Source organism: Clytia hemisphaerica, unplaced genomic scaffold (assembly GCF_902728285.1).
Source record: "Clytia hemisphaerica strain Z4C2 unplaced genomic scaffold, Clytia hemisphaerica genome assembly, whole genome shotgun sequence".
Lineage (NCBI taxonomy): Eukaryota > Metazoa > Cnidaria > Hydrozoa > Leptothecata > Clytiidae > Clytia > Clytia hemisphaerica.
Window position 1 is genome coordinate 413,884 of NW_027103562.1, and position 18,435 is coordinate 432,318.

At 36.1% G+C, this 18,435-nt stretch overlaps 2 protein-coding genes across 2 annotated transcripts; both read left to right on the top strand.

Annotated features, from left to right (window-relative positions):
- Positions 1–713: 713 nt before the first annotated feature.
- On the top strand, positions 714–3,869 carry LOC136800783 (uncharacterized). Its single transcript, XM_067057440.1, has 8 exons — positions 714–1,028; positions 1,429–1,520; positions 1,756–2,003; positions 2,091–2,353; positions 2,610–2,712; positions 2,861–3,024; positions 3,135–3,214; positions 3,650–3,869. Exons 1-8 carry the CDS (start codon positions 714–716, stop codon positions 3,867–3,869), a joined length of 1,485 nt encoding a protein of 494 aa, XP_066913541.1.
- A 25-nt stretch (positions 3,870–3,894) lies between these two features.
- On the top strand, positions 3,895–5,130 carry LOC136800784 (uncharacterized). Its single transcript, XM_067057441.1, has 5 exons — positions 3,895–3,900; positions 4,068–4,280; positions 4,541–4,615; positions 4,719–4,866; positions 4,967–5,130. The coding sequence occupies exons 1-5, from the start codon at positions 3,895–3,897 to the stop codon at positions 5,128–5,130; spliced, it is 606 nt and encodes a 201-aa protein (XP_066913542.1).
- Positions 5,131–18,435: the final 13,305 nt, after the last annotated feature.

Below are 18,435 nucleotides of genomic sequence, written 5' to 3' on the forward strand. Positions count from 1 at the left end.
GAATGTTTTTCTCATAGAATATTCCGATTGGCTGTTTAAACAATAGAACTATTGTTATTGAACGATAGTTGAACAATAGAATTTAGTATAACTAGCCAATCATAACAATAGTTTCGTGTACGCAAAAATGTTGCACACGTGGTGACGTGCTTACACATAAATAAAGTATCAAACATAAAATTGTTTCATGGTCATTTTTTTAAAGCTAACAAAGATATAATTACCCTAAATAGTTATTCTTAAAACGATATTTTTCCAACCTGTTCACTTATCTTTAACATTTATAAAACCGAAAATTGCTTTTTTTAGGTACAAATTTTAGGTACAATTTTTTTTAATTTATTTAATAATTTTTATCACAAAATAAAAACATTTATTTGAAAAAGATTTGTTATTGGATTTGAGAAGAGAACCTACTTGAAACGTTCATTATTGCATTTCAAAGTTTCTATTCATCTATCTATATAAACCACCCCTCCCATTTTGTTCTTTACACTTTACACACGTGGCTGCCTTTGAAAGTTTTCCCGCCCGCGGGAAACCCATTTTCGAATGATTCAGTATGTTTCGAATTTTCGAACGAATTTTCGAACGTGTTCGAAATGTTGCAAAAATCAAAAGGGCGGCATATTTTGAGAAAAGTTTTTTTGACGGAAGAATTGTGGTATTTTGTGAATATTTTACCCTCGTTTTCGATATCTTTTAATTAAAACATGGCTGGCAATCTGATTCTTTTGGCTCCCGAATCTCCGGAAGATCAATTTCAGTTGAAAATCGACGGAGAAGAGTTAAAAAAATTGGCGAAAATGGACGTCGCCGATGTTAACGAAAGGATAGTCACCTTCCTCGGAGATTTTGATTTAAAATTACAAGATCCAGACAGAACAACTAAAAGTTTGCGTGTTTTGGGGACTAGGGTCATTTCGGCAATGAGAAACAAAAACTCGAAGCGACAAGAAGAACTAAGAAGAAAGTGGCACTTCGTGTCCATCCAAAACAATTTGGAAACAGTTGAAAAAACAAAACTGGTACGTGTCTAAAAATAATTTTCTTTTTCCATATATATTTCCGTAATATACAACAATTCAAAAATATCTATTCTCGGGTACCTAATAGCAGTCCCCCCCCCCGCTAATTAATTGCTACATGCGCTTTCTAAAGTGGAAGCAAATCTAAAATAATTGTAACCTAAATAGTGACGAATATTTTGGAAAAACCCCTGTAAAACAGACCCCAGCCCAACTGGAAGAGGGTGGGAATGTACCCTGGATTCTATTGATATTTTTCTATCCCTACAGTGATTCCCGTAGGAATTTTTATCCCCACTCAGGAAACGTTCCCGTGGGGCTACGAGGCAGTGGTGTTTTGAAACGAGAACGCAAATGTCAGACAGGCCTTATAGGCGTTGTTTTTAAACTTTTTATGTAGACAACCTCCACATCCAAACAAATAAGAACGAACCCGAAATCATTTGAAGAAATTGGGAAAAGACAAAAGTACCGAAGGTTAAATCAAATCAGGTATTTTTGTAACTTTGGAAATATCTCTTTTGGATTATTGTTAGCGGGGAAAGGTTTTTCGTTTTCTCTACTCGTTCGATCTGGATTTTTACTACCCTTGACAACAGCTCAGATCGCAAAAATTTATTCAATTGAAAATACTATGGTAAGACAGGGAGAATTAAAACATGGAAAAAATATTTCTCTTTTCGAAAAATTGACTTGTTTGAAGGATTATCTTATGCTTATTCTATAGGAATGGAATAAATGACGTAGTTGGGCAATTTGGATTTTCGGCAAATGAAATCAAATTGACGACTGCTGCTGACACACAATTGACTGTAACCCTCGATAAAGGTATTGCCTGCGTAGTTAAACCCATGGCTGATTCAAGTCAATCGACGGATCAATCCAGCCAGTCCACGGATCAATCCAGCCAGTCCACGGATCAATCTAGTCAGCAATCAACATCAACAGGCGACGAATCCTTTGAGTGGAAAACCGGTAAGTTTCGTAAAACAGATGATTTGTCTATATGTTATCGTTTCTCCAAGCTTCATATATTCTTTTAACGCATTCTTTCAATTTCAGGTGACGATTTATCTGAAATAGAGAGGGAGAAAGCTATTTCGTACGTGCTAGACCGACACACTGTCTCACTCAAGGCGTACCACGAACTCACGCAATTGGCGGGAGAGTTACCAAGGACGCACAGGGTGGAAAAACGACTACGGGAAATCGGAGACACATTTGAGATCCAGAGGACCGAGGGTAAAATCATTGGGGCTCAATGTTCGCTGAAAGATGAGCTGGAAAGAGATGCTAGAATACGTTGTGCAGAGAAAAGTGTTATGGTAAGTTGTCGCTATCATTATTACTATTCTTGTTATTCTTGGAAAAATAGATTTGATTCTTTTATAAGAATAGTGTACTTTGGTTGAGGGTGAGCATTATTCTTATTTTTCTATTGTTCTAAATAAAAAGCCTATTGTTTTAAACCCGAAATCTCACCCTGATATTCTTATAGAAGTTATTCTTATAAAAGAAAAAGCGTGTTTTGTTTAACAATGCTTTGCTATTTCTTATTTGTCTTTCGTTTTATTTTTACAGCTGAAAGTTAGTGGGGATGGTACCAAGTTAACACGGAAGTCCAATCTGGTGGTATTATCGTACTCGGTGATAGAATCAACTGGATCACAACTTAAAAGTTCAGGTGCCTAGAAATTTTAGCAAGTTCGAAAATTTTTTCGCAAGCATAAACCTGCATAAACTATAATATACTTGGAATGCTACGTTTTGTTTTACCTTCGAAAGGCTCTTAGAACAAAAAGAACATAATGAAATGTGTGATTTTATTTCAGGTAACAATGCTATAGGTGTTGGAATGGGTTCAGAAAGCTACGAATGTGTGAAAGAAAGTTTTGCTGACGTCATCAAAGACATCAACGACATGGCAATAAACCCAAAGATCACGGTAGATGGAAAGGAGTTGGATGTGAATTTAATCATTGGTGGTGATTACAAGGTAATCAACTACAACTCCCTGAGAAAACTCCTATTCCTATCATATTCTTTCAAGCTTGCCTTAAAAAAACAATCTACATGTCTGAAAAAAATTTATCACCTGTTTTCTAGTTTCTTCTGATGTTGCTTGGCATGAAAGCAGCCACATCAAGCAATGCATGTATTTATTGCGACATCAACAAGGACGACCGGTAAGTACTAAAAATGAAACAGTAAATTTTAGCTCCCAAATCTGTCCTTGTATATTACATTGATTAGATGTTTAATATAATCTTTCAAAAAATCTTACAATTAAAAAATCAAAAAGTTTCTAAAATTGAAACAGTATTTCAAAAAACTTTCACGGGATACCATGTTCTTTTTAGAAGCTCAGATATGGGGAAAAATTAAGCATATGCTAAGCATTACCTCGAGCCTATGAAAAAAGTATCAGCTACTTTGTAGTATGGATATAAGCAGTATTTCAGTACTGTATAGTAGTATAACAAGTATTAAGTATTAGGATATAAGCATCCCTCAAGCATTTTTCAGCCTTATTAAGCTTTCGACCTAAGCATCTCTGAGCCTGTTTTCGGATTTTCATATGCTTGATAAAAAAAACATGTAATCAATTCATTTATTTTCAGACAAGATCCCTTAAAATCTGGCAAGAAACGAACCTTCTCAAACTGGAAGAAACAACCAGGGTGCAAAGATGACAGGCTTCTTGAGAACGTTTGTTTGGAGAAGTATATAGTAGATGAGCTTCATTTGCTACTTCGGGTAACCGATCGTTTAGAGGAGGGACTGTTTCACACGATAATCGACCAAGATGAGGTATGGTTATCTGAAAATGCAGAAATATAATCTGTAACGGTAACTTTTCCAAAAGATGAAGGTTCATAATCAGATGGTTTGGAATATCTGGCATGTGGGATTCATCTTTTGGAAAATTGTTACACAAAAATACTTTGAGGATTTACTAGGGACCACAGAAGGTTTCTGTACTCTAAATATCTCAAACCATCAAACAATAATAATAAAATAAAATCTTTTTATTCATAGAAAAATGGCAACAACTTCTTGGAAAATAAACTGATTGAGTTGATGAAAAGGATTGGGGTCACACTGACATTTTGGAGGGAGAAGAAATCAAAGAAACTTGAATGGACAAGCTTAATGGGAACAGATAAGAAGAAAATGCTAAGAAAGTTGCCACAATACTTCAGTGAATTGCTCCCTGAGAAAGATGTCTTACCAACACAGCAACTTTGGAAGGTATAAACATCTACCTTAAGGGATGAAATTTCAGCGGATTATCCGCTGAAATTTTTTGCAAAATGAGTCACTGCCAAAATCTTGAATCTACTACAGACCTTAGATTTTTATTAAAATAAACCTGTCTTATAACAATTATTATATATTAAGTCTTAACAAATATCTTTGAATAATACTGTTAGGTGACTGTACAGGACTGTAAGTTAATAAATTAGGGCAGAGACATTGTTGTAATGTTTTTTTTACCTTTTTACAATAAGGTCTTTGAAGAACTGTACGACACGATCAACAAACCAAAATTGACGGAGGTAGAAATTGACACATTCCAACAAAAGGTGAATAATCTTTAAAATTATTGACTCTCCATTACGTAACCATACATTTGATGATGATACAAAATTGACACAATCCTGAAATAAAATCAAAATTATTTTTTAGACCTACGAGTGGATTGGTAGGCTCAAGAAGATGAACGGTTGTGGATATAGTTGGAGCTATCCTGTGACACCCTACATCCATATTTTGGCTAAGCATGTACCTGACATTCTGCGAAAATATGGAACCTTGCGAATCTTCTCTGGCCAAGGTAAATTATAAATTCTTATTAAAATCACACTCTCCCTTTTGCAGCTTTTTGTACTTTTAGCATATTTGACTTATCATTTGATTGCAACTTAATTTTACAGGTGTCGAGAAGAAAAATGATGATTTGAGGAAGATTTTTCACTCAAAAATCAATCGAAAGGACGCATGTGTGAATCTTTTGAAAGTCGAGAAAAGAATGAGATGCCTGGAAGAGGAGGGTTTTGAAAGAAAAAAAAGATCATACCTCAAGAAGGCCGAAGCATAGCCAAATTCAACATCATCAATGTCTACATTTTTGAAAAAAAAAATATTAATAGTTTTCATTTAAATTCTAAAATTTGCTAAATTGAAATAGAGAATGGTTCCAATCAGGTTACTTTAAGGGAAGAAGTTTTCGCTAAATTCAATTTCGGGTTGTTTGACAAATCCACGAAACACAGATAATTTCAAGATTCTGAGAATCACCCCTACAATTGGTCATTTTAGGGCAAAAAAGGTAATATTGTAAACAAAATTCTCTAAACCACAAAATTAAATTCCCGCGAAACTTCTGAATTTTGAGCTGTGAACCGCGAAATTAAATCCTGTGAAAATTTCTGCCCGAAAAAAGGTAAGATAATATTTGTTGGTCTTGTTCCATGTTCATAGAAATTTTAATAATTTAATTATTTTTATAAAATTGCTGTATATATATCACAATTAGCTGAATATTTTCATACATACCTTTTAAACATATAACAATTCAAGCGTGGAGAAGTGTTCATAATGGTACATGAAAAAAAATGAAAAAAAATTAATTACCAATTTAATTCCTAAATAAATGACACACTGACAACTAGCCTCTTGCACTCTGGATAAAAAACTGGCCTTTGAGTTCTAACTACAATCTAGCCTCTAAAGCAGGTTAGCTTTAAATTGTTTTTTTTTTGCCTAGGCAAGCATATCTTCTTCATTTAACCTTAAACGACAGGTTATATATTTCATCTATCCAGTTATTATTGGACTTGATAAAGACAACTGTCGAAAAGTCGCACACACTACTGTGTTTTTAATGTTCACAGTTATATTATTTTGTTGTTTGGTAATCAAGTTGTTTTGATAAAAAACCTACCATTAATGAGTATTTCATCCATTTAACTGGCAAAAGCCTGGTATATGATATATTTCAGAAAAATCAATAATAAAAAAATCAATAAGAATTAAACGTATCTTTAACTATTGTTACAGTAATCCTTTGAATTATACGACGTTTCCTTTCTAAAATCTCCCCTGACTTTTGTTTTTGAAAAAGCTTGGGAGACTTTGAAAGGAAACTCCGCATAACTATTGGAAACCGAATCATAGTTTTGGTTCCTCTCTTGTTTATAAGGCCTGTATGCCAATCTTTTGGGAACCATTGAGGGTCAAAATCATCTTTGTTGAGAGATTTGTACCCCCGTTTTTTGTCCAACCCCCTCCCATTAAAAAGAAACCTAAATATGCTGACAGGAAAGTCGAGCTGCTTGACACTTCTCAACCTTTCTTTAAGGGAGGCCTCAAAACAAGAGAGGAGCCTTTCAACATAAAAAGATACTTGCCTCATTTCAGGGGCAGGACATTCCCAGAACCTGTAAAAGTAATGGTAAAGTGCCAATTACTACTTAGCTTATTGCATGAATATATAATATGTAAGTATTTTTCCTAAGCAACATGATATGAGATTTCCATAAACAACTGAAACAAGTGAAAAACTAATTCAAGATTCTTTTACATTATTTTTTGAGTTCATAAAAATGATAGTGGCAACTACAATAATAGCACTTACTGGATAATAGCAGCATCAAGAATATTGCAAGCAGGCTCCCATGTTGCATCTTCACTTCCCCATCCCAGCCACTTGATCAGATAGAACGTTCTTTTTCCAATCTGATAAAGAGACAGGAGAACAATCTAGAATATTTTCACACTCCATCGCTTTGTTCCGCAAACCCTCCCCCTTATCTACTTAAAATCGAAGTGAAGAGAAAAAAATAAAAATAAAATATTACTTTAAATTCTCCCTCCCCTCAGTCGCTTGTTTGAAAAAACAAAGGAAAATACAACACAACAAAACACAGAAATATACTCACTCTTTTCTCAGCTAAAGTTTCCTCTGCTTGGTACACATCCTTTCTTTTTCTTATCGATCTCCATTCCATAATTTCTAGCTCACTTGCTGTGCTAGAATGATGCAATCCACTGTAGTTTAATTTCGTTTTGGATTTTAATCGAAGAGACATTTTGTTTATCAAGTATGTTCCTCTTGCTTCTCTGCTTGCCAATTCAAAAATGATTCCAAAAAAATTGAGCAGTTTCAATTCGAACACGCGTGCACAAAATATTTGCTTTCTATTGTTTTATCGAACGTCGCGCCATCCAATCAAATCGCGCACAAATGTAGACAACTGCCAATCAAAAGACGCAATTAACTTGTGACGTAATAAGTAAGAAAAAACAAAAAGTGCAAACCCCCGGATAGAACTTTTTAAATGTCAACATAAACAACGTCAATTCTGCGCGATGCTCTTATGTGTCTTAAAATGCCGCTGAAAAAAATGTACTTTGTTAAGTGAAAAAATTACAAATTACTGTCATTAGTAGAGCTATTCAATCTATGATGTTCATGATTAGCTTTTTAATTACCAAAAGAATCTACGTAATTGAATTTGTAAGCTTTAAATGCCTTTTAAAATGACATTTATCTAACAAAACTTTATCGCCCACCTTGACAAAGTTTGATAAATTCGTTTGATAGTCACGCAATTAAAAATTCCAATTACAGTATACTCAATAATCAAGACTCACTTAACTGGTATGTTAATCCAGGCCAATCTCGCACTTATTTCTACCATATGTGTAGATATGTAAACATCCCTAAATCTACCATATGTGTAAATGTGTATGAATAATACTTCCACTTAATATGTAGAATCGGAGACTGTTCATCTAACGTTTCCAGACAATCTAAAAAGAACAACAAAAAACCATTAAAAAGCGACAAAAAGAACAACAAACCCTAACCCTAACTCTAACTATCAAGAACGACAAATTTCAAACCCTAAACCTTAACTATCTAACGTTTCCAGACAATTTAACGCTAATTTAACCCTATAACCCTTACTATCAAAGAACAACATATTTCAAACCCTCTATAACCCTAACTATATCAAAGAACAAAACGACATATTTTGCCGTCCACAACCCCGACCGAAAGTGACTGAAAATAATATTCTGATAGCATTTTTCAAATTTCACTCATTTCCAATTGCCTAATCATGTAGAAACCCAAACAAGACTACTTAACTCTGATTTTTCAACTTAAATATATAAAAGAAATTTGAAGTTATTTGTAGAAAGATTGTTGTTGTCAAATATTTGGAAATATGGCATGTAACGATATGATTTGCTCTCTACACAAAGGACAAGAAAAAAGAGTGAGCTACAAGCAAGTATTGTAATATCACTTGAAAATTTATTCGAAGAATACATGAAGAAAGCAATACAGAGCTGTTGATGAAGGCCGAAACCTACCTTTCCAAAAGAGAAAGTTTAACAACTGAAAGCAAATCAATCCAAAGAAAAATATATACGACAAAACAAAATCAATAGTAAAGATCTTTGATGAAAATAGTTCAAAACAAATGCTTGAATACTACCACTATCTACCACTAAGTCTTATAGTGTATAAACTAAACTACCACTTAGTACACATCCATCGACCCAATGTCACACACCTAGATAACCTTTTCCATCTGACATACACATTAAAAGACAAATCCAATAAAATGACAAATCTGGTACCAATATATTGTAAGCCCAGCTGGCGCACAACGCTGTTTCAACGTTCATCTAACGTTATATGGACGTTGTGAACGTTGAATAAACGTTGAAACAACGTTGTGTGCCAGCTGGGAGGGTACATAAGTAGCTCAGTTTCAAATACACGTCAGAATATCTTTCTTGTTAGATAAACTTCATATGATCTGGCAAAAGATGCAATGGTTACACCCTCCTTTTTAAAATAAGACTGGGAACTATATGAAAGCCAAATATGAAAGAGTTGCCAATGCTGTAACAACCCCTTCTCAAAGGCCCACTTAGAACCCTTCGCACTGGAAAAATTAACCAAAATATCGAACTCAGTGGATATGGACAATTAGGTGGGATCGCTTTTTCTTTTAGTGAGACCCTGAATGGGACTGAAATTTTCAAATTTTTCAAGATTTTTCTATTTTGGTATCCTTTACCCCTTTTTGCCAAAGTACCCCCCCCCCCGGAGGCAAATCTTCGCTGAAAATCATTGTGTTATTTTTTCCATTCCCACGGAATTTTCTGCGGCTAGAAAACAATGTAATTCAAATCCCAACCATAAGAAAACATGGGAATATCAATCCCCAAGTTTTTGTCCGTTATTTCTACCCCAACCAGCTTATAAAATGCGGAGGGCCTATGAGGAGGGGGTGTGTTGTAACAAAAAACAAGAGTAAATTATTCTTACTGACTTTCATCGACAACAGTAGCATTAAAGTTGAAAAAGTTACCACGAGCTAAAAAGTGAAACAACACGCCAGGAGGTTTAAACGTCCAATTTCTTCTCTATGTCTTCTCATATTACAATACTGCTATCTTGTTTAGCCATCTAAAGTTGAAGCAAAAATTCAAACCTACTGATAAAATATAAAAACATGACCTGAACGCTTGCCAGAACATGAACTTCAACTTTTGATGGCAATGATTTTAAACATAAAACTTATCATCTTACAACAATGTCAAAAGACATTCAACTGACACTTCTGATTCGAAATGGTGAAAAAATAACAACTTATATGTATGTAACTGTTATGAGCAAACTCTCGACATTTTTTTTGCCATTTGCACTCATGACGTAGCTAACAACAGGAAAGTATTGATATCTCATGTTACAGACAAACACAAGATACACGATTTGCCCCTATTAGACTTTATTGGGTGATGTGTAAGTGTTTGACGGTGTGGTGGCAATCTCGTACCCAGAGTCCTTGTACCACTTCTTGATTTAATAGACGATATCGGATTTAGATAAATGCAATGCATTCTGGTTTCTAGGGACTCTCAAAGGAATTATAATAGATCAATTATAAAAGATTATAATTCCTTTGAGAGTCCCTAGAAACCAGAATGCATTGCATTTATCTAAATCCGATATCGTCTATTGATGGACGCGATGAAGCTTTCTTTAGCGCTATCAGAATCGCGAGGGCCTGGGTTTGAGTTAGGGTGTGGCAGTACTGGCCTTATTGACTTATTTAATTACCATTACGTAACTAACAGCACAACGCAGCGAATCTAAAAAATAGTAACAAATTTGAACAAATATATTCGTTTAAACGCCTTGCAATCCCATCCTCCTTTACGCTAATTGCCCTTGCATGTTAATTAATTACAATATTAAAAGAAAAGTAATAACTTTCACGGTTTTCCAATCTTCGAAATTAACTGTGGGATTGGAACTCGTACAAATTTCTAGTAGAAATCATCGTGTTGTGTGAGATGCAGAGCGCTATTGGTAAAAAAGAATTGGCTGAAAGACCGCCCCTTAGATACTTCCAAATGCCAAATAGCACTTTTTAAAGCTTTTCTAGAAAAACGTCGTTACAAACTACACGTTTTTTTGGTAACGTGATCAAAATTGTCTTTTGTTTGTAATAAAAGAAAATTGAACAAAAAGCCAGATCGGGGTTTTTTATAATGATTATGCTTGAACGACACAGTATAGGACAGTACACCCCCTTCTCACAGACCTTGTAGGATCTTTTCAGCCAGTTGGGATAAAAATGACGGACTGAAACTCGATGGGGATTGATTTTCCCATTTTTTTATTGCTGGGGATATCAATTCGTTTGTTTTCAAGTCAAAAATTCAGTCGGGATGGAAATAGCATAATATTTTGCAATGATTGGTTTATTTTGATTATTTTCAGTAAGGACGAAAATTGGAGTATAATTTTCCACCGGGGACGATATTTTGGCCAATTTTCCCAGTGGGAAGTAGCTCCAGTGGGTCTGCGAGAAGGGGGTGTGACAGTGCATCCTCCTATGGTAAAACCTGACAAGTATCAGTAACCACACCCAACCACAGAGCCACCTGGCTTGGTGTCAGTTGTCGGTATTTAGCTGTATGAATTCAATTTCATTGTCACAGCAAACTTAAGGTTGAAGGGTATGTTAGAAAACCTACTTTTATGTCGGACGGACATTTCGATACTTTGATCCCCTATAAAAAACGGTTCTAGCACATTTGGCACTTCAAAGTAATGGGCTAAAAAGTGCCGACTTACAGTTAGTCGAAAACACAACCGCGTCACAGACCCGTTGGGAAACCATGCCCCATTGGAAAATTTCTCCCCCGTGGAAAGATACCCTACAATTTCAGCCTGACGCAAAAAGACAAATGGAAATCTTCTTTGATTTCATCCCTTGTTGAAATTCAATGCAGGAATGAATACCCTCTAAAACCATCGTCAAGACAAATGGATCTTTGAAATGGTAACAATATAACACCCCTGTGTCACAGACCCGGTGGACCCCCGCCCACTGGCAAAATCGTCCCCGGTGGAAAAAAGACTCGATCTATGATTTTGTCCCCATTTGAAGTTGAATGAAAAAAATTGCACCTTAAAACCATCCCACTGGAATTTTTTAGCTGGAAACAATAGATTTTCTATCCCCATTGGAATTTCGATAGAAATTTCCACCGGGGGACTGAGATTACATAGAAATCTTCATATCCAACGTGGGAAAATTTCCATCAGGATTCTGAGACAGGGGCTTTGACAGAAATAACTAATGATATATGGGAGAGGATGTTGAGAATCAGTTTTTCAAGATATAAAAAAGCAGAGTGTGATTATTTGCATGCCTTGCGTGCCCTCGTGGGTCTCGTGGGTTACGTGGGTCTCGTGCCCTCGTGGGTCTCGTGCCTTCGTGGGTATCTCGTGGGTCCAAAAAAAATTTACGTGGGTATCTCGTGGGTCCAAAAAAAAATTACGTGGGTATCTCGTGGGTCCAAAAGAATTACGTGGGTATCTCGTGGGTCCAAAAAAAATTACGTGGGTCCAAAAAAAATTTTCCGTGGGTATTTTGTGGGTCCAGAAAAATATTACGTGGCTCCGAAAAAAAATTACGTGGGTATCTTGTGGGTCCAAAAAAATATTACGTGGGTATCTCGTGGGTCCAAAAAAATTATGCGAGTCCTTAAAATTTGACATTGAATTTTTACAAATTTTTCGTGAAGAAGTTTGTTTTAAGCTTACAAAAACCTAAAGAACATAACAGATAGTGCTTGATCTAAATTTATTAATTTTTTTGTATTATCTTGATCCAGAGGCTTTTTTCTTTCGACAATTTAATTTAGTAGGATTATACTGCAGATTATTTTCCTCGGTGGATGGATGCCTTACAGTACTCCACGCGTAAACACAAAATTTAAGAAGTTTGCTAGGATTAGATCTCGCAATTATGGGGCTTCCTAATAATTTGTCGGCGGATTTAATTTCGCAAATCACAATATTTTGAATATTTTGAAAATTAATCAAGACAATGAAGATAATGGGAAATCTTTCTTGAAAAGATAGAAAGTTTCCCATAATACAATAACGCTATCGAGAATGTGCAAATTTTAAAGTGGGATGAGTAGTGGACAAAACGATTAAAACTCAAAAATAGAAATATATTAACTTTATCAGCAATTTTTTGTGGGAGAAATTCAATCCCTCCAAAATTTTATCCCATTAAAGAAGACGAATTTACATTTCTTGTAATAAATCTCTTGTAATAAAAGATATACGTTACGATTGTACATACTTTTGTAGGAAAACAGTCACTCTTGAAAGGTCTTACAAACTCTAAAGTACTGAAAGAACTCATAAGGTTTTTGTTCGGCGCGAGTCTATACTGAGTCTATACACAGAGTCTTGGCGCAAATTTTTGGACCCACGAGATTCCCACGTAATTTTTTTTTGGACCCACGTAATATTTTTTTGGACCCACGACATACCCATGTAATTTTTTTTTGGACCCACGAGATACCCACGTAATTTTTTTCTGGACTCACGAAGGCACGAGACCCACGAGGGCACGAGACCCACGTAACCCACGTAACCCACGAGTCACGTAACCCACAAGACCCACGAGGACACGCAAGGCACGCAAATAATCACACTCAAAAAAGCACTGCAAGCAGGATCGACAAAAGAAAATCATAGACCACATATTGTTTTGGTCACACATTCCAATCGATATAGAGAAACCAAATTTATTTGGCAGAAAGGCAAGAATCCCTGTGTCGTAAGCCCAACGCTGGTCAAAAACTCGTCTAGGTGAGAGTTAGCTCTAGTTTAGACGGCCGACTTTCTGCCCTGCCTATTCTAATTGTTAGAGTAGGCCGAAAGTGGGCACAAAGTTGGAAGTTAAAACCTTTGCTTGGAAAAGGTTGAAAGAAGACATTGCATTGACGTCAAAAGATGGCAATACATTGACTTTAGACAGCCCACTTTATGCCAACTTTAATTCACAATTAGAATAGGCAGGGCGAAAAGTGGACCGTCTAAACTAGAGCTAATGCATTGACATTATTTTGAAACAAAACTACGTTAAAATCATACCCACTCTGAAAAATGGAATAAAATTTTGAGAATCCACGCTAGGATTTTGAACTGGGAATATTAAAATTGCAAACTAAGTCACTTAAAAAGCAAAATCAAAATTTTTCTATTCAAAATTGAGACTAGGTCACACTACACCCCCTCTAATACTGGGACCCGGGGGGGGGGGGTAGGTACTTAGGCAAAAATGGATGATGGGTATGTGCGGACGGTAAGGGTCGGTTTTTTCACCTTTCAAAGTCTCTCTAAGGGTCGGAAAAATCAGAAAGTTTTAAATTAGTCTCTCTAAGGGTCGGAAAATTCAAGATTTTTAGGAAATTTTTTGATTTCCAGAGAAAAAATTGTAATAAAGTCTCTCTAAGGGTATGAGTTTTTTAAAAAATCGAAAAAAAAAATTCAAAAAGTCTCTCTAAGGGTCACCTTTTCAGCAAAAATCAGTCTCTCTAAGGGTCGGTTTTCGGAGGTCCCGTCCGCACATAACCCTCATTCGCCAATCCTAGTACCCCCCCCCCCCCTCCCGGGTACTGGGACCCCTTCCCACTGGAAAAACTGTCCAAAATATCGTCCCGGGTGGAAAATTATCCTCCAATTTTTGTCCCCACTGAAAATAATTAAATAAACCAATCTTCACTGCAAAACATGCTATTTTCCCATTCTCACGGGAAAACAAAAAAGACTTCCCCAGTCACAAAAAACTATGGGAATAAATATCCCCATCGAGTTGTATTCCATTTTGCTAGGAGATCCTCACTGATGAGCTAAAAATCCTTCTTCACAGTTTAGGAAGTGGTCAGAATATCTACTAGAGGGGAGTGGATGATTCAGGGGGGTTCGAAGATTATTTTGAGGGTTTAGGGGGGTTTAAAAATATTTTCAATGGAAAAAGGGGGTGTGAAATATTTTTGGCCAACTCAAGAGATACAGGAGGTCAAATTTCATGGTTTCACATTTGAAGATTTGAAAATTTTATTCTTCTTTTATTCGACTTTATTCTTATTTCGTATTATTGTTAATTCTGTATCCATGAAATATCATTGTCATCACCATTTCGATTCCTGTACGTCTTAACATTGCGTAAAAATTGGTCTAGGAGTAAGAGAAAATGTGTGTTAAGGGATCCCCCCTCTTACAATTTCATATGTCAGCATAGTCTAGCCTTTTTAAAAAGAGCTGAAAATACAGCGCCTTTAGCGAACAAAGTGGTACAAAGTGGTTGAAAATCGAAATTTTTCTCCTATCGTCGCAAACCATGGTTGCACCTCCACCTCCTTAACCTCTGATATCATTATTAGCTTTAAACGCAGATTAAAATATTACTCCTGTGATTTCTTTGCCCCTGCATGTTTGAAATCATGCCACTTGCTGTCTCCTATATAATAATGTAGTCCTCCCCACATGAGTGCACAACATTTTGATATCGAGGCTTATAGGATCACTGACAATCTGGAAATTTACTGTAGTTAAACCCGATTTACATGTGACAAGTCGCCTTTATCTAAAAGTAAGTAAAAGTAAGTATAGCGCTCACCTCACCTCATCAATCAGTTAGATATGTGCCGCCCATAAGGGTACCTTTTTTGGACCTCCAAAGTCCCGCTAAGGGTCGGAAAAATAGAAAAATTTTAACTTTTTACCCCCTGAAAGATCGAAATTTGGTCAAAATAGGTCAAATTAGTCCCGCTAAGGGTCGTAAAATTCACAAAATTTTCCTTGGTTTTCTCTTTTTTAGTCCCGGTAAGGGTCCAAAGTTCGAAAGTCGGGCGGCACCCCCCCCCCCCGTCAGCTCGCAACCCTAGTACCCCCCCCCCCCCCCCCCCTCCCGGGGAGTGTGAGGGGGGGGTTAGCAAGGGGGGTTGTGCCAGTTTTTTTTTTGAAATATCCTCCATTCCCCCCTAGTAGATACTTTCTGACCACTCCTTTACAAACCCCGTACCCCAATCCGTAAATTTGGGAAACCTATTGAAAATAACGAAAAATTATTCCACTTGTAAAAACTTCATTCCACTACACTTTTACTCTCTTATATGAATTTGTATTCCACTTGGTTACTTTTCAACAGAAACAAATAATTCAGAAAGTGTGCAGCCCCTGTGCAGCAATATAGAATATTCTGCATATGGTTTAAAATCGAAATCATGTATTTACATACTGCTCATGTGATTGAGGTATTTTGAGGATAGTAACTACTAGACCCACTGGGACCCCTTCCCACTGAAAAATTGGTCAAAATATCTCCAGTGGTAAATTATACTCCACTTTTTGTCTCTCCTTAAAATAAACAGAAGAAAACCCTCACTCAAAATATTGTGCATTTGTTTTCAGCCCTAATTCAAATCCCTAGCCTATAAAATATGAGAAATCAATCCCCATCGAGTTTTGATCATCCGTTTATTTTTACACCCGTGTCACAGACCCACTGGGACCCCAGCCCCACTGGAAAAATTGACAAAATTTTCGTCCCCGCGGTGGGAAAATACCCTGGCATTTCAGCCCCGCAGGGAAATTGACTTTCATTTTATCCCCACTCAAACATAAAAATTGCACTCCAAAACCATCCCACTGGATTTTTTAACCTTTGGAACAGAATTTCTATCCCCGTTAGGATTTTGATAGGAATTTTTATCCCCAATAAAGAAAAAAGTTCTATATGGCTGTGAGACAGGGGTGTATTCGTAAGTGGAGCACTTATACAATCCTGGACAGAACTTTTTGTCCACCCCACCCCCCAATATCAACGTTGATGGTAAGTCTTGTAAACGTGTAAAAATTCAACTCCAACATTCTGATTTTTGGGGGAAAGGGGGGACTTGCCAGTGGAAAAGGACACCAGTTTTGACCACGATTGTAGCTTAACAGTTAGTTTTTCCATTTTGGAAAGCCGCAGATTTCTTATACTATGTTTTGATAAGCGCGTGCGATAGACGTTTTTTTTTCTTTTCGTATTTTTTGTCGAGCATTGCTTTGTGAACGAAGTTGTCAAACGCAGGTAACTCCTTGCAATTTTGTTTATAAACAGAGCCTTTCGATGTCATGAAAGTGCTCGAGCTTAATAGACCATATCAGAGTTTTTGATTTTTCTAAAAAAGCGATACATTGTGGGATCGTTTCGGGAAGTATTACAATAGAAATCCCTTAGGAATTCCTCGAGATAATTCTATTGTAATACACTCGAAACAATTCCACAACGCATCGCTTTTTTAGAAAAAAGTTTTTAGAACCTCTATTAATCTAAGAATCTTTCGAGGGGAAATATTTCCACTTTCTTTACAGCTCTTATTTTCTTTTAAATGGTAAGAAAATTTTCAATATTTTCAAAACAACGCTCAAACTGTGCACGCATATTCTCAGAATTTATTAAAAAATCAATGAAAATACGTCGGTTGTGTATTTACATGACCCTAAAAAAATCAATTTAAAAGCGAACACCACGAATCCTTAAATTTTGATAGAAACACACCACAAGTTTCACAGTAGGGAATCAGTTTTTTCTTAATTTTGTAACAATACAAAAATCTTCCTGGAAAAATAAGAATCTTTTAAATGAAAAACATCCCACAGACCACGTAGGACCCCCTAAATACTAAAGAATCACGCGATGAGAAGAAGAATACCCAATAAAATTTTGACCTGTATAACCTCGTTCCCTTTTTATGGTTACCGATAGTGCCATAGTATTCTCTGGCTATGGGGCATACATTGTTCATTTAATGTTTCCAGCTCACCCAAATAGAATCATATGGGGTGGGTCACTTCTAAGGTCGAGGGTTAGGATGGCAACAATTGTCGTTCTTTGCTGTTCTTTTTATCATTTGTCGTTCCATTTTTTGTTTGATACCAATTTGTCATTCAACTTTATTACCTTCATGCTTTGATTAGAGAATTTTAAGGTCAAAATAACTATATAGCTAAAATCAGAAGGCTTCAAAACCTCTGTACCAAAAATGGAGTTTATAGCACTAATGATAAAATTTGTTTTTCAACTTCATTTGTGGAAAGCTTTTGCTTTTGAAATGTAAATGAAAATAATTCTTATCGTCCATTGAAAATTTTTCACCATGTCCTTGAAAACTTTGATTGTCTACGGTACTTAGGAAATTTCAACGTTAGTTGAACAGTCTACTGGCTTCCATCAACAGTAACGCAAATAAAGCCTGGTGTACATGGGGCGGGACGTGGTTGTAACCTGTATAGACACTGTTGTAACTCGAACTCAGTACCATTACTTCATCTACTTGAAAACTTGACTAAGAAGAACCAAAAAATCATTTATGAAAAATACAATCTGTAGCCAAAGCCACTTGCCACTTTTTGATTTACTGATAAGTGACCCGGTCAGATCCGTCCCGGTGGATACCCGGTGTAAAGCCGGATAATGAAATAAACTTGGCGGCCACATACGTCAGAATGTACGACAGGAAATACAGCACTGCGAATAGAGTGTTGTTAGGACTAAAAACACTTTGAAATCAATTCGATAATGAGAAGGTGAATTTATATCCTGGGATACCCTAACAAGTGGTAAAAATGGCTAAAAAAAGACGAAAATTTAAAGTTTTCTAATTTTTACCCTGATAAATTGTCCAAATAACCAAATGTGTCAGATACACATCTTGAAAATTAGTAGCTTTGGGACCCTGTCAGATATCTTCAGAGACTAAAAAAGGGACCCTGACCAGCGGCACGTCCCGTACCCAATTAACCTAAGTGCCCCCCCCCCTGGAGTTATATATCATTCATGATATACCAATGATTAGATATTAAAATGTGATAAAACATTCCTTGTTTGAAGATGAAAGTCCTTCTAAAGTTTATAGTTTTTTTTTCCTGAAAACCCTAAATTAGTTTAGAGATTTCTTGGTTTTCAGAATTCAATGTTTTACAAATATAAAACTAGGAAGAACCTCTTTTTCC

Coding starts and splice junctions, on each gene's coding strand:
- LOC136800784 (XM_067057441.1), top strand. Junction 4,616..4,718: donor TTGACACATTCCAACAAAAG/GTGAATAATCTT, acceptor ATTATTTTTTAG/ACCTACGAGTGGATTGGTAG. Junction 4,867..4,966: donor GCGAATCTTCTCTGGCCAAG/GTAAATTATAAA, acceptor TTAATTTTACAG/GTGTCGAGAAGAAAAATGAT.
- LOC136800783 (XM_067057440.1), top strand. CDS start 714: ATGGCTGGCAATCTGATTCTTTTGGCTCCCGAATCTCCGGAAGATCAA. Junction 1,521..1,755: donor CGAAGGTTAAATCAAATCAG/GTATTTTTGTAA, acceptor CTTATTCTATAG/GAATGGAATAAATGACGTAG. Junction 2,004..2,090: donor ATCCTTTGAGTGGAAAACCG/GTAAGTTTCGTA, acceptor TTTCAATTTCAG/GTGACGATTTATCTGAAATA.